Here is a 16,308-nt window from a genome sequence, read left to right as displayed (position 1 = left end):
ATCAAGACGGTGCAATATTTGGGAAAGAAAAGAAGATAAACAAAACAGGGCAGAAAACCCAGAAATAAACCCTGACAAATATAATCAGCTGAACTTTCACAAAAGCCCAAAGGGAATTCAACAGAAAAGGTCTGGTCTCTAAAGCAAATGTTGAACACCTGGACATCCATATGCAAGGAAATAAATAAGACAGACACCTTGCAACAGTCACAGAATAAACTCAACACAGATTATAAACTGAAATGTGAAACAGAAAATTTAGAACTTCTGGAAGATGACACAGGAGAAACTGAGGGTAATCTTTGGTTTGGCAGTGAGGATTCAGCTGCAACATGGAAAACATAATCCATGAATGAGAAAACAGGTAAATATGAGAACTCTGTACTATCTGCCCAATTTTTCTGCAAATCTAAATGTGCACTGAAAAATAAAGTCGATTAAATAAAAAGTAAATAAACAACCATTCCATAGAAGATTTATAACCATGCAAAAAAATTACACACAGAATAAAATTTTCATAAAAACATGTAAAAATAAAGTATAACACAGGTTATAAAGCTATGAAGAAAGGAAAAGAAATTATCTTTTTTTTTTTTTTTGAGAGAGTCTCGCTCTCTCCCCCAGGCTGGAGTGCAGTGGCGCAGTCTCGGCTCATTGCAAGCTCTGCCTCCCGGGTTCAAGCAATTCTCCTGCCTCAGCCTCCCGAGTAGCTGGGACTACAGGCACCCACCACCACACCTGGCTAATTTTTTTGTATTTTTAGTAGAGATGGGGTTTCACTGTGTTAGCCAGGATGGTCTCGATCTCCTGACCTCGTGATCCACCCATCTCGGCCTCCCAAAGTGCCAGGATTACAGGCATGAACCACCACGCCCGGCTTAAGAAATCATCTTATAATTCATAATACTGGCTCCATCTGGAGAGAAATGGGATACTTTGGCCTTGAGAAATCGTTTTAAGTAAGGCGTGCAGTGTGAAGGTTTCTTCCCAGTATTCATCTGGTTGTCATTACGTGGACATTTCCTGTACGGTCCATGCATTTGTTTTATGTATTTCCTGCTATGTGACATTTGTAGGAAGTTTCCAAAATCCAAACAATGCACAAATCTCAGTGCGACACAATTCAAAAAGCACTGAGATTTGTGCACTGAGTTTGCATTTTGGAAACTCGCTTCAAATGTTACATTTGCAGAAAATACATAAAACAATTGCACAGTCAACAGAAACACTGTCAAACTGTTGAAAGTAAAATTTTTTTTTTTTTTTTTTGAGACGGAGTCTCGCTCTGTTGCCCAGGCTGGAGTGCAGAGGCACGATCTTGGCTCACTGCAACCTCCGCCTCTTGGGTTCAGGCAATTCTCTGCCTCAGCCTCCCAAGTAGCTGGGATTGCAGGCGCCTGCCACCACGCCTGGCTAATCTTTTTGTATTTTTAGTAGAGACGGGGTTTCACCATCTTGGCCAGGCTGGTCTTCAACTTCTGACCTTGTGATCCACCCGCCTCGGCCTCCCGAAGTGCTGGGATTACAGGCGAACTTTTAAAAAATAACACAAGCTATTAAAACTAATTTTTGTTGTCATGAAATAAGTCTAATAAATTATATAAAATACTTAGAAAAAAGTATACAATGATATAAATATATTACACATCAAAGTATGATAAAATAAATGGCAAGATGGCGTATGTCCTTAGAAAGGAGACTGAGCGTCCCCATAACGTAGGCTCTTCCAAATAGTTACAGCGTTTTAACTTCCATGAAATCCACAACCAGGTTTGCTTTGTTAGTGAACTTAAGAAAAACTACTTCAACACTGTCGTGGAGTATTATACACTGAATGTTTATCCCCCCAGAATTCCTATGTGAAAATCCTAACCACAATGTGCCAATATTAGGAGGTGGCATCTCTGGGAGATAATTAGGATTAAACAAAATGATAAGGGTGATCTAAGAATGGGGATTAGTATCTTCAGGAAAAGAGGCATTTTTCTATCCCTTTCAGACTACAGAGCTATCATTTAACTATTATTTCCACGATAATAAACTGTGATCATATTTGAATATTCTAGGGGTTGCCGATGGTTGTCCCACAGGATGTAGCAACAATCAGCCAAGTACAGATAACAGAAACAGAACAGGCTTATACACTTCACAAATTCTCCAACATGCGAAAATGAGAAAGTGATGTTTTGGTGAATCTTTGTAATTCACCAATTTACGACAGTTTTTTTTTCCTTGGTGGAAATGTATTCATTTAATTTACGACAGTTTTTTTTTCCTTGGTGGAAATGTATTCATTTTCTGCAGCCATCATGGAAGAGACATTTCCCTTATTTATTTTCCCTGGTAGGATTGAGTAAAGGTCCTAGAATTCCATCTGAAATTACTCAAAAGAGCAGAAACTTATTCTACATGTTTAGGGGAAATAAAAAGGTAAACAGGAATTTTTAACAAACAAAATATAAAACTAAATATTTAAATTTTTGAAATCCACTTCCTTGTGGCCTCCTTGAAAATATTTTACCTTTTTATCTCTACTGATGAAATACACTTTACATTTAATAAAGGACTGAGGCTTACACAAATCTTTTCACGGTGACAACAGGGAGGCGTGGTACTGACTGGAACACAGTTATGCTGAAACGTCGTCAGGCCATCCTGACATGTGGACTGTCCTCCAACCCTCACCCTGCTCACTAAAATGCTCAGTGACTGCTCCCCCAAGCGTACGGTGCCCCCTGTGTGTCCAAAGTGCTTATTTTGCTTTGCAGGTTCTTCCACCACGTCACTGGGGTGGGTTTCCCTTCCCTGTTAATATCCCAAAAGGTTAGCATTTTAGATGATGGGTGCATCGGAAGGCTCCCCTCAGCACAGAACCAGCTGCTCCACTGAGAAGCTACACTCCCATACCTCAGTCTGTCCTCTGGAAGAAGATGACCCAGGTCAGATATTCATCAGACACTCCAAGATATGGCTCCTGTGGGCATGTTGGGTTATGCCAGACAGTTCTGAAACCCAGGACCAGGAAAAGGCAGGAGGGTGGCTGAGGATACATCACTCTTTATTTCCATAGGGGAATCTCAACCCAAAGACATTCTGATGAAATGTCTGTGCTTAGGTAAAATAAAAGGAGAAGAGGCATGAAGATTTTATACAGCGGTCAGGTGATTATTCTTTGCTTTCCTTTTTTGTAAAGTGTTCAGAAACAAATCGAATGTTTTAAAAGTTGCCATCCACGGAGCTTGCAGTGAGCCGAGATCGCGCCACTGCACTCCAGCCTGGGCGACAGAGCGAGACTCCGTCTCAAAAAAAAAAAAAAAAAGGTGCCATCCATTACTCATTGAAACAAATGACAAAATAGTATCCATTCAAAATGTATCACAGGAAACAAATAGTTGATAATATTGTGAACTAGAGAGGGAAAGTGGCATTTTGGAGTGTGAAAAGGAAACTGGAGGCTGGGTGCGGTGGCTCACGCCTGTAATCCCAGCACTTTAGGGGGCTGAGGCAGGCGGATCACAAGGTCAGGAGACCAAGACTAGCCGAGACCATCCTGGCTAACATGGTGAAACCCCGTCTCTACTAAAAATACAAAAAATTAGCCAGGCGTGGTGGCACACGCCTTGTAGTCCCAGCTACTCAGGAGGCTGAGGCAGGAGAATAGTGTGAACCCAGGAGGCGGAGCTTGCAGTGAGCCAAGATCATGCCACTGCACTCCAGCCTGGGGGACAGAGCGAGACTCCAAAAAAAAAAAAAAGGGAAACTGGAATCTGGGGAATTTATTGCCAGCCTTAGGAGGAGCTAGGCTGGGGAGGACAAGATGGTGGATCTGAGACTCTGTTTTTCATACATTTTGAAGATTCAGAGGAAAACAGGTGACACCTGGGGAGAAAGGAGAACCGGTGACCCCAGGGACCACAACTGCCCTGCCCCTCCACACAAACCCTGCACACTAAGTGAAAACTCTCCTCCGATGACTCTCCCGTCACAGCCACACAATCTGAGGGAGACATGGGGCTGCGGGCACAGAGCTTCCCAGAGGGCCTTGGGCCAGGGCAAATTTGCTGGAGCAGTGACAGGATGCCTGGGATCCCAGCGGCTGGCACAGCCTCACCCTGCACTAGAGGGCACTGAGGGCTGTGCTGCACCACGGACACTCGGGTCACAGACTCTGTAGCTGACCACACGGAGGGCTGGGTCTGGTCTCAGCCAATTCTGCCTAGTTCCAATCAGCCCCTCCCCGTCTTGGGATGCCCATCCTGCACACTCACCATTTCCCAACTTCTAGAGTGTCCCTGCGTCTTTTCCAGAACGTCACAAGTGTCCCTGCATCTTTTCTAGAATGTCGCAGTACCCGCAGGCAGGTCACGGAGCAACAGAAGATGCAGCAGAGTCATCGGGAGCCTCCTTGATCAGAGGACATGGAGCAGTGGAGACAAGACCCTGAGCTCTGCCAGTGGCTCTTAAGACAAAGGCTCTACTGAATTGCAGAATGCTACCTGCTCCTTTCTGGCTTGCTACTGAGCTTCTGACTGGATAGGGCTTCACATGCCTCTGCTCCTTCCCTAAGTGACAAGAAATGTGATCAGATGTGGGGCCCAATGAGGCCAGAATGACAGGTTCTTGGCTTCCTTCCTGTGTTGGGACCTGACCTTACCTAGGAGGCATTTGGATTTCAGCAGAACTTCGTACTGCCTTTGAAGAGTTCCACTGTTGTCTTCCTGCACTCCATAGGGCCTTCCTGCTTTTTCCTCCTGGACACAGGGCACAGCATGGACAGGAAATTTCAGACTCATTGTCTAATGGAGCCATCCTCGGCCTCAAGGAAAAATGGGGCCCAGGTCAGGCAACAGTGGAACAAGAGGGAGCCGGACCTCTGTAATTTGGGATGAGGCTGTTGGCCCCAGGATGAAAGCTGCCTCACATTCTCTCAGTCTATGCATTTTCTTTCTTTCTTTCTTTTCTCGTTCCTTCCTTTTTTTTTTTTTTTTTTTTTTTTTGACGGGGTCTCACCCTGTCACCCATGCTGGAGTGCAGTAGCACAATCTTGGCTCACTGCAATCTCCATCTCCTGGGCTCAAACGATCCTCCTGCCTCCCTCAGCCTCTCAAGTAGCTGGGACCACAGGTGTGCATCACCATGCCCGGCTAATTTTTGTATTTTTTGTAGAGACAGGGTTTTACCATGTTGCCCAGCTCGTCTTGAACTCCTGAGCTCAAGTGATCCACCTGCCTCGGCCTCCCAAAGCGCTGAGATTACGGGCATGAGCCACCATGCCTGGCCGGTCTATGCATGTTCAACCAAGAAAATAAAAAGATGCCAACAAGAAACTAGAATTACTAAATGCATAAAAACACTGGAGTTATATGGCAGCAATATTGCATAAAGAAGTTACAAGGGAAGAAAAGCAAACATTTGCTATAGCTCAGATAAGGAGCCTGTTTCACCTACAGTTCAAAATGAAACCTCCTTGAGAAGGTTAAACATGGAAGTTTGAGAGCCAGACTCTGCTGAAATGCAGCCCCAGAAGTGATGAGTCCCTAGTGATGAGGAAAGAAAACCTAAGGAGTTAACTCTGTGAGCACAACATGCCCTTCTGTCTTCCAAGTTTTCTTATGTGAAAAAATAAAGCCCCCGAAGACTGACAAGTTCAATTCTACTAAAATTAAGAAGAGTCCATCAAATGATAGACTAGAGTGACAAGAAAAAATTACCTTGGGAAAAAATATTAATATTCGCAGTCTTTACAAATAAAGTGGAATAGTGTGCAGAGTATGTTTAAAGGGGGGGTAAAAGCAATAAACATACAAATAAATGATTGAGAACTATTTGAAAACTATTTCATAGAAAATGATTGAAACCTATTTCACAGAAAATTACCACACAGGAAAAATGCTCAAAACCAATGATAATCAGTGAAAAGTATATACAGTCACATGGAAATAAAGAAACAAATAAGGCTAAGTATTTGTAAGGAATAAACACATATTTATGAAGGGTCAGTTTATCCATACATTCCATTGGCATTTTCTAGTAAATGTGAATTTATCTGTAATTTAAAAACCCAGCACTTCGTTTTTCTCAATGCGTAATAAATGTATGAAGCATTGCCACTTGGGACAAAAGCAAGGACACTGTCAACATCAAAAAATAAACGTGTAACAGCTCAAGTCCCATAGCAGTATAATGGGTGAACAGGGGCACCCACCGCCTTAGACAGTACTCTGTGTGCAACAGACTGAGGCAAGAAATCACAAAAAAAGAGGAGAGTCAAGACGGCCAAGCAGACACAGCCAGGAAGACCTTTTGCCCACAGAGCAGACCATCGAGTAGAACAGCACACGATAAACAGATGTTTGGAAAGCAGGCACTGACAGTGGACCAAGAAAGGATGCAGGCTGAAAGGGGACAAAGGTGGGAATCCCACCCAGGATTGCTGAGGACCAGGACTCATTTCTGGCCCCGAGTGCTTCCCACAGAAGGGATGAGTAAGATAGGCATGGAGAGGCCCACTCTTGCCATGGTCCTCCAGGATCCTAGCTGCAGGAGACCCTACAGCCCCCATGGACACCTGAGCTGGAAAAGAGAACTGCTCAGAAAGTTGACAAAGACAGAATTCTTAGCTGCACAGAGCCCAGAGGTTTGGTGCAGTATGGGCTGCAGTGGAGCATGGTCATGGATGCCCATTCCCCAAAGCTTGCCATAGTCCTCCAAGGCAAAAGTTTCTTGAGAATATAAACCACAAATAACATTCTAAGGCCCCTCAGCCATCGGAATGGACCCCTCATTTCAGATAAGGGTATTCCAAAGTTAACCTGGAAAACTACTTCACGCCATGATGGGAAGAGGGAGTCGGACAAGCTCCTTTATACCCTCCTCACTTTTGGAATTCGGGAAAAGCCAGCCAGCATTAACATCAACACAGACCTTAAGTTCTGATAATAAACATTTACAATCTATTCTCTCTGAAGCCTGCTATCTGGGGATTTCATCTACATGATAAAACCTTAGTTTCCACAACTTCTTCTTGTTACCCAGACATTCGTTTCTATTGATAACTCTTTCAACCAATGGCCAATCAGAAAATTTTTAAATCTACCTATGACCTGGAAGCCCCCACTCTGAGTTGTCCCACCATCCAAATCAAACCAATGTAAATCTTACATGTATTGATAGACATTATTATGTCTCCCTAAAATGTATAAAAGCAGGCTGTACCCCCAACTACCACAGGTACATGTCATCAAGGACCTCCTGAGGCTATGTCATGGTTACATCCTGTAACCTTGGCAAAATAAACTTCCTAAATTGATTAAGACTTGTCTCAGCCAGGCGCGGTGGCTCATGCCTGTAATCCTAGCAAGTTGGGAGGCCGAGGTGGGTAGGTCGGTCACCTGAGGTCAGGAGTTCAAGACCAGCCTGGCCAACATGGTGAAACCCCGCCTCTACTAAAAATACAAAAATCAGCCGGGCATGGTGGCGGGTGCCTGTAATCCCACCTACTCAAGAGGCTGACACAGGAGAATGGCTTGAACCTGGGAGGCAGAGGTTCCAGTAAACCAAGATCGTGCCATTGCACTCCAGCCTGGGTGTGAGAGCAAGACCCCGTCTCAAAAAAAAAAAAAAAAAAAAAGACATGTCTCAGATACATTGAGTTCACAAGTAGTTCCCCACAAGCACAGGCAACCAAAGCAGAAATGGACAAATGGGATCACATCAAGTTAAAAAGCTCCAGCACAGCAAAGGATACAATCAACAAAGTGAAGAGACAACCCACTTAAGTGGGAGAAAATATTTTCAAACTACGCATCTGAACTAGGATTAATAACCACAATATATAAGAAGCTCAAACAACTCTATAGGAAAAAAATCTAATAATCTGATCAAAAGATGGGCAAGGCTGGGCGCAGTGGCTCACGCCTGTAATCCCAGCACTTTGACAGGCCAAGGCAGTAGATCACTTGAGCTCAGGAGTTTGAGACCAGCCTGGCCAACATGGTGAAACCCCATCTCTACTAAAGATACAAAAATTGGCCAGGTGTGGTGGTGTACACCTGTAATCCCAGCTACTCAGGTGGCTGAGGTAGGAGAATCGCTTGAACCCAAGAGGCAGAGGTTGCAGTGAGCCAAGATCACACCACTGCACTCCAGCCTGGGTGAGAGTAAGATTCCATCTCCAAAAAAAAAAAAAAAAAAAGATGGGCAAAAGATATGAATAGACAGTTCTCAAAAGAAAGAAGACATACAAATGGAAAACAGGCATATGAAAAGATGCTTAACATCACTGATCATCAGAGAAATGCAAATCAAAACTACCATAGGATATCATCTCACCCCAGTTAAAATGGCTTAAATCCAAAAGACAGGCAATAGCAAATTCTGGCAAGAATATGGAGAAAAAGGAACCCTTGTACACTGTTGGTGGGAATGTAAATTAGTGCAACTACTATAGAGAAAACTTCAGAGATTCCTCAAAGAACTAAAAATTGAGCCGCCATATGATCCTGCAATCTCACTGCTGGGTATGTACCCGAAAGAAAGGAAACCGGTATATCAAAGAGATATCTGCACTCCCATGTTTGTTGCAGTGCTGCTTACAATAACTAAGATGTGGAAGCAACCTAAGTGTCCATCAGCAAATGAATGCATAAAGAAAATGTGGTAATACATACACAGTGCGGTACTATTTTGCCAAAAAAAAAAAAAAAAAAAGAATGAGATCCAGTCGTTTGCAGCAACAACACAGATGGAACTGGAGATCATGATGTTAAGTAAAATAAGCCAGGCACAGAAGAACAAATACCGCATGTTCTCACTTATTTGTGGGATATAAAAATCAAAACAACTGAACTCATGGGCATAGAGAGTCGAAGGATGGTTACCAGAGGTGGGGAAAAGTAGTGGAGAGCTGGAGGAGAGGTGGAGATAGTTAATGGCTAACAAAAAAAATACTTAGAAAGAATAAATAAGACATACTATTTGATAGCACAAAAAGGTGTCTATAGTTAACGATAACTTAACTGTATGTTTTAAGATAACTTAAAGAGTGTAATTTGATTGTAACTCAAAGGATAAATGCCTGATACCCCATTCTCCATGAGGTGCTTATTTCACACTGCATGCCTGTATCAAAACATCTCATGTAATCCATAGATATATACACCTTTTATGTGCCCAAGAAAGTTAAGAGACAAAAAAAGGTAATAACAAATGCTGGCAAGGATATGGAAAAAAAGAGAATCCTTGTACACAGCTGGTGGGAATGTGAACTAGTACAACTACTATGGAGAACAGTTTGAAGGTCTTTCAAAAAAAACTAAAAAGAGACCTGCCATATGATCCAGCAATCCCCCTGCTAGGTATATAGCCAAAAGAAAGGAAACCAGTATGTCAAAGAGATATCCGCACTCTCATGTTTGTTGTAGCACTGTTTACAAAAGCCAAAATTTGGAAACAACCTAAGTGTCCATCAACAGATGAATGCATAAAGACGGTGTACATATACACAGCAGAGTACTATTCAGCCATAAAAAAGCATGAGAGCCTGTCATCTGCAATAACATGGGTGGAACTAGAAGTCATTAAGCTGAGTGAAATAAGCCAGGCACAAAAAGACAAACAGCACGTTCTTACTTATTTGTGGAATCTAAAAATCAAAACAACTGAACTAATGGATATGAGTCAAAGGATGGTTACCAGAGGTTGGGAAGTGTAGTCAGGGGGATTGGGGAAGAGGTGGGGATGGTTAATGCATATTTAAAAAACAGAAAAAATAAGTAAGACCTAGCATGTGACAGCACAACAGGACGATTACAGTCAGTAATAATTTAATTGTACACTTTAAAATAACTAAGTATAACTGGATCATTTGTAATACAAAGGGTAAATGCCTCAGGGGATGGACACCCCATTCTCCATGATGTAATTATTACAAATTGCATCCCTGTATCAAAATATCTTCTGCACCCCGTAAATATACATACCTGGTATGTACCCACAAAAATTAAAAATAAAAAAATTAAGAAAAAAAACATTGATTAAAGACTTAAATGTGGCTGGGCACGGTAGCTCACGCCTGTAGTCCCAGCACTTTGGGAGGCCGAGGCGGGCAGATCACGAGGTCAGGAGATCAAGACCATCCTGGCTAACACGGTGAAACCTCGTCTCTACTAAAAAAACAAAAAACTAGCCAGGCATGGTGGTGGGCACCTGTAGTCCCAGCTACTTGGGAGACTGAGGCAGGAGAATGGCACGAACCCAGGAGGCGGAGCTTGCAGTGAGCCAAGATTGCACCACTGCACTCCAGCCTGGGTGACAGAGCGAGACTCTGTCTCAAAACAAACAAACAAAAAGACTTAAATGTAAAACCTGTAACTATAAAAACTCTAGAGGAAAACCTAGGACATACCATTATGGACATAATCCTTGGTAAATATTTCATGACAAAGTCTCCAAAAGCAATCGCAACAAAAACAAAAATAAATAAGTGGGACCTAATCAAACTAAAGAGCCTCTACACAGTAAGATAAACTGTCAACAGAGTAAACAGACGATCTACAGGATACGAGAAAATATTTGCTATCTATGTATCTGACAAAGGTTTAATATCCAGAATCTACAAGAAACTTGAACAAATCAACAAGGAAAAATGGCAAACAACTCCATAAAAAAGGGGAAAGAATATGAACAGACACTTCTCCAAAGAAGACATACACATGGTCAAGAAGTGTGTGAAAAATTATGCTCAACATCTCTAATCATTAGAGAAATGCAAATCAAAACCATCCAGTCAGAATAACTATTACAAAAAAGTCAGAAAATAACAGATGTTTGTGAGGTTGCAGAGAAAAGGGAATGCTTACACACTGCTGGAGGGGATGTAAATTAGTTCAGCCACTGTGGAAAGCATTTTGGAGATTTCTCAAAGACCTTAAAACAGAACTACCATTCAACCCAGCAATCCTATTACTGGGTATATATCCAAGGGAATATAAATCATTCTACCAAAAAGACACATGCATGTGTATATTCACTGCAGCACTATTCGCAATAGCAAAGTCATAGAAATAACCTAAATGCCCAGCAACAGTAAAATGGATAAAGAATATGTGGTACACATACACCCAGGGAATATTACGCAGCCATAGAAAAGAGCAAAATCACGCCCTCTGCAGCAACATGGATGTAGTTGGAGGCCATTATCCTAATCAAATTAACACAGTGGCAGAAAACCAAATACTGCATGTTCTCACTTGTAAGTGGGAGCCAAATGATGAGTACACATAGACACAGAGTTAAATAAACACTGGTCATACTTGAAGATGAATGGTGAAAATAGGGTGAGGGTCAAAAAACTACCTATTAGTTACTATGTTCACCATTTGGGTGATAAAATCATTTGTACACCAAACCCCACCAGTGATATTTGACCCATGTAACAATCCCACACATGTAGACTCTAAACCTAAAATAAAAGTTGAATAAGAAAAAAAAGAAACTGGTGAATGATGAAGGTCTGAATATGAAGGTAATAAATCACATGCCTTAAAGTAATATGAAATCTTTTATACTCTGTTATTTATACTCTGTTATTTTTTAAATTTGAGTTATCTTTTGAATTTTCCTTAAAATGTAAGAACTCATTTATAAACTGAGTAAAATACCTATTCCTAAATATTTGTATTTCCTTTCACAGTTTTATTCTTTTTTTTTTCTTTTGCTTTTTTTTTTTTTGAGACGGAGTCTCACTCTGTCGCCCAGGCTGGAGTGCAGTGGCGTGATCTCAGCTCACTGCAAGCTCTGCCTCCTGGGTTCACGCCATTCTCCTGCCTCAGCCTCCTGAGTAGCTGGGACTACAGGGGCCCGCCACCACGCCCGGCTAATTTTTTGTATTTTTAGTAGAGATGGGGTTTCACTGCGTTAGCCAGGATGATCTAGATCTCCTGACCTCGTGATCTGCCTGCCTCGGCCTCCCAAAGTGCTGGGATTACAGGTGTGAGCCATCGCACCTGGCCTGTGTGCCTGAATTTCGAAGCCCTTTTCTGCCTAAACTTTAACATGCTTGCAGCTCTTATACCTGGTGTTTTTCCCCATTGCAATACTTTAGAATAAACTCTCTTTTTTTTTTTTTTTTTTTTTTTTGAGACTGAGTCTCCCTCTGTCACCCAGGCTGGAGTGCAGTGGCACCATCTCAGCTCACTGCAACCTCCACCTCCTGGCCTCAAGCGATTCTCCTGCCTCAGCCTCCCGAGTAGCTGGGATTACAGGCATGCATCACCAGACTGGGCTAATTTTTGTATTTTTAGTAGAGACAGTGTTTTGCCATACTGGCAAGGTTGGTCTCAAACTCCTGACCTCAAGTGATCTGCCCCCCTTGGCCTCCCAAAATGCTGAGATTACAGGCGTGGGCCACCACGCCCAGCCAACTCTCTTCTTACATAATTCTGATGATGGTACTTTTCTGGTTCTTGTACCACCTCACTGGGGTGGGTATTCCTTGTTCTTTGAGATAGTTTTTCTCCTTCCCCAAGTCTGAGAAAATCCAGAGCTCAGGAATCATTTCTAGCTTTTTCCCTTAATACCAGCATCTGATTGGCTGCCACCAACGTGTCTCCAAGTAATGATGAATACTGGGGTCGGAGGAAGAAAATCCTAACGCACCAGGGATTTGTTTTTTAAACGGAGTATACTAGGAGACGTCTCTCAACTCCAGGGCACCCATATGCTGCCTGGAGAGGCTCTACTCCCATATTTTCAACTGTCCTCTGGGAGGAGATGACCCAGGAGAAGGTATTCATTAGACACTCCAAGAGATCTGGCTGCTAAACAGAGGACCAAGAAAAGATATGAGGGTGGCTGAGGACACATCACCCTCTAAAGTTTCCAAAGGGGAACTTCACCCCAAAGATACTCTGGTAGGATGTGCACACTCAAAAAAGATAAAATTAGGAGATGCACAAAGACTTTTTTTTCTTTTTTTTACAATTAACTGTCAGGTGATTATTTTCTGCTTTCCACTCATGTGTAACGTTCAGAAATATTTTAAGAGTGAAAACAAATATTTTCAGAACGACTCACTACTCTGAAAAAAAAAACCACACTGCATGTGTACGAAATGTACAATAAAAGACAAATACTTGATAATGTTGCATTTGAATGTAGGAAAAGAATTGGAAATTTAGGATTTTACTACAAGCTCCAGAAGAGTTAGGCTGTGGGAACAGGGTCGTCGATGTGAGATCCTGTTGCCATACACTTAGAAATGTGGAGGGTTAAAATAATTAAACACAGGTCCTAGGGAGACTGAGGTGGGAGGATCGCTTGAGCCCGAGTCCGAGACTCCATCATACACATGCACACACACACGAATGAATAAACAACCAACCAAAACGTAACTCACGCTTGTCTTGCAAATTAATAACTTAAAGGGAAACAAAACAGCCTTAAACAACCACGAACCCACCAATTAACCTCGGTTACATAACCAGGAGATACCTGGCTGCACAGTCTATATGGGGTGACTACATAACACAATCAATCATTTAATTGGGTTTGCTTCCTCCGGTTCCTTAGAAAAGCCTTTCCTTCCCCAAACCACAAACCACGCTGGTGGCTTCCTAACTCACGACTCTCTGCTCAAATACACTCCTGAATATTTTAACGGCGCCTCAGTTTTCTAACAGGAGAAAGGAGGTTTTGGAGACTTCACGGACCACAGCTCCTCTCACGCAGGAACCCCGAACCCCAAGTCGAGACTCTCCCCTGAGGACCCTCCCGTCGGCCCCGCACAATCCGAGGGAGATGCGGGTCTGCAGGGGCAGAGCTGCCCAGAAAGGGTTCCGGGCCTGGCCGAAGCGGCGGGGCAGGGACAAGCCAGGCGGCCCGGGGTCTGGCTGCGGATCCAGCCCCCCATCCTGTGCCACCAAGGCCGCGAGGCGCCAGCGGAAACTCGGGTCGGCCCCGCGGGGAGGTCCGGGTTCGCCACAACCGCGTCCTGCCGGTTCCCGCTTCCCCTTCACGAGACACCTGGCCGGCACACTCACCATTTCCCAGCCTCCGGTGTCTGGGGTCCTCCCTAAGGACCTTCCGGGACCTCAGGTCCCAGAGCAACAGAAGCTGCCGCGGGACCACTTGGACCTCCCAGGGATAAGGGGAAGGAGCAGCGGAGACGCACCGAGCTCGCCAGATTCGCGCTGCCCAACACAAAAGCCCCGCCAGGTCCCGGAAGCTGCTCCCTCCTTTCGCGGCGCGCTTGAGAGTACAGTCCCCTTCCCAGCGCCCGATTGGACAGGGCTTTAGGCCCCGCCCCTTCTGTCCTGAGTGACGGGAGATGCAGTCAGACACGGCGCTGAGTGAGGCCAGGTTCTTTCCCTGCAGTCCTTTTCTAAGGCATGGATTCTGCCCTGTGCTGAGACCTGGCGCCCCCTGGGGGACTTTCCCATTCAACCTTATACACAAGATTATGTCCATTTGTGAGTAATATTTGTGACATTTACAATTGGAAACACTATGAGGACAATTATTCTAAAATTTCAGATTTCTCAACCTTCCTGGCCTCTGGTCTTTTGGGGAGGCAGCCTGAATTTTTTTTTTCTTGCTTCTAATGGGATTAGAGGCAGCCTGAATTTTGAAAAGGGAATGTCCTCTCAGGTAGCAATGCCCAATAGAAATAAAATGTGAGCCACGTGCGTTCTAGTAGCATTAGAAAAGAAAAAAACACGTGAAATTGATTACAATGATTTATTTAACCAAATATATGCAAAAATAGTGTTTCAATATACGATCGATGTTAAGCTCGCGCCTAATTGAAGAGACTACCCAAAAAGGTTAAGTGTGAGCAACAAGGCTAGTTTATTCACTCGGGTGCGAGCGGGCTGGGTCCGAAAAGAGGGTCAGCGGAGGGCCGTGGGATTGGAGTTAGTTTTAGAGGTGAGGGGTAAGCAGTGGACAGTTACAGTCAGGGACCGTTTATTACCGGCAGAGGAAGAATGTCGCAAGGTACACTGTCACAAGAGGGAGGGGTCACAGTGTCACTAGGCTGATTGATTAGTTAGGGTAGTGCACGTCACAATGGTAGAACGCTGCAAAGTTGGCTAATCAGTCAAGACAGAAACTAGCCGTTTCTCTTCCTTCGTGGTTTTCCTGTTGTCCCAGACTTTCTGGCTCCAGGAGAGCTTCTGGATGTATACGTGTGGGTCACAGGGGTCACAATGGCTTGACCATGGCGCGGCCTGCTCAGAGGACCTTACAATCGATATAATATTATTAATGAAGTATTTGGGTGGGTGCTAAATCCTTCAAAATCAGTCTATATATTAAGCTTCCAGCATGTTTCAATTCAGACTGCACATTTGGATACACGTGTCTGGTTTTACCACTTTAAGGTTTTTCGATGGGTCCGGGAATGTCTGCCTGTTCCTTTCATGTAACTGTTCATTATTTATTGATTATTATTTCTTAATTTCACTTATCTCAGTGAGAGTTGCCAAATAGTGGTTTTCTAATTATTTTCTCTACAGGTATTAGTTCTCATTCTTCTATTAAAAATTGCGTTTTCTCATGAACTCTCTCCATTACATTAAAAACTAGCCTATTAGGAAAGGAAGAATAAAAGCTTGATTCTCCCTTTTATCAATGTCATAATAATGATGGCGTGGCCTCAGCAAACAAAAAAATGTGAGTGATATTTTTTCTAACCTTATTTTTTGTGTATTTACTGAGATTCCACACACTGCAGTCTATATCTATTTTTTGAGCTTAAATTATCCTTTTTTTTTTTTTTTTTTTGAGACCAAGTCTCACTCTGTTGCCCAGGCTGGAGTGCAGTGGCATGATCTCAGCTCACTGCAACCTCTGCCCCCCGGATTCAAGCGATTGTCATGCCTCAGCCTCCTGAGTAGCTGGGATTACAGGCACCCACCACGACGCCTGGCTAATTTTTGTATTTTTAGTATAGACAGGGTTTCACCATGTTGGCCGGGCTGGTCTTGAACTCCTGACCTCAGGTGATCCACCCACCTCGGCCTCCGAAAGTGCTGGGATTACAGGCGTGAGCCACCGCGCCGGGCCAAATTGTCCCATCCTAAGTGAGGGACTCTATACATTGCCTCCTTTGTCCTTGTACCATATGTTTTGACAGCTTTCTTATTTTCTGGAGCAGACAGAAATTGTGTGCTTCCCTTTTTCTGTTATATAAGTTGCAAAAAGATGCCCATCTGGCATTTTCCTTTTTACTTGGCTTATGGCGTTTCCTAACATGCACAATATTCTGGTTTTATATTGTATCTTTATCAATTTTTTAATTTAGTATTT

At 43.3% G+C, this 16,308-nt stretch overlaps 1 protein-coding gene across 1 annotated transcript in view; it reads right to left on the bottom strand.

The window, feature by feature from the left end:
• The window catches only part of ZNF670 (zinc finger protein 670), a 45,731-nt gene extending 31,473 nt beyond the window's left edge, over positions 1-14,258 (bottom strand). Inside the window, exon 1 of the mRNA XM_030812558.1 lies at positions 14,040-14,258. Within this exon, the coding sequence (XP_030668418.1) occupies positions 14,040-14,042 (3 nt within the window). The 5' untranslated portion in view covers positions 14,043-14,258. The remainder of the gene's footprint in view (positions 1-14,039) is intronic.
• Positions 14,259-16,308: the final 2,050 nt, after the last annotated feature.

Source organism: Nomascus leucogenys, chromosome 5 (genome assembly GCF_006542625.1).
Source record: "Nomascus leucogenys isolate Asia chromosome 5, Asia_NLE_v1, whole genome shotgun sequence".
Lineage (NCBI taxonomy): Eukaryota > Metazoa > Chordata > Mammalia > Primates > Hylobatidae > Nomascus > Nomascus leucogenys.
The sequence above is the reverse complement of the archived record's forward strand: the minus strand, read 5'-3'. Positions and strand labels throughout refer to the sequence as shown.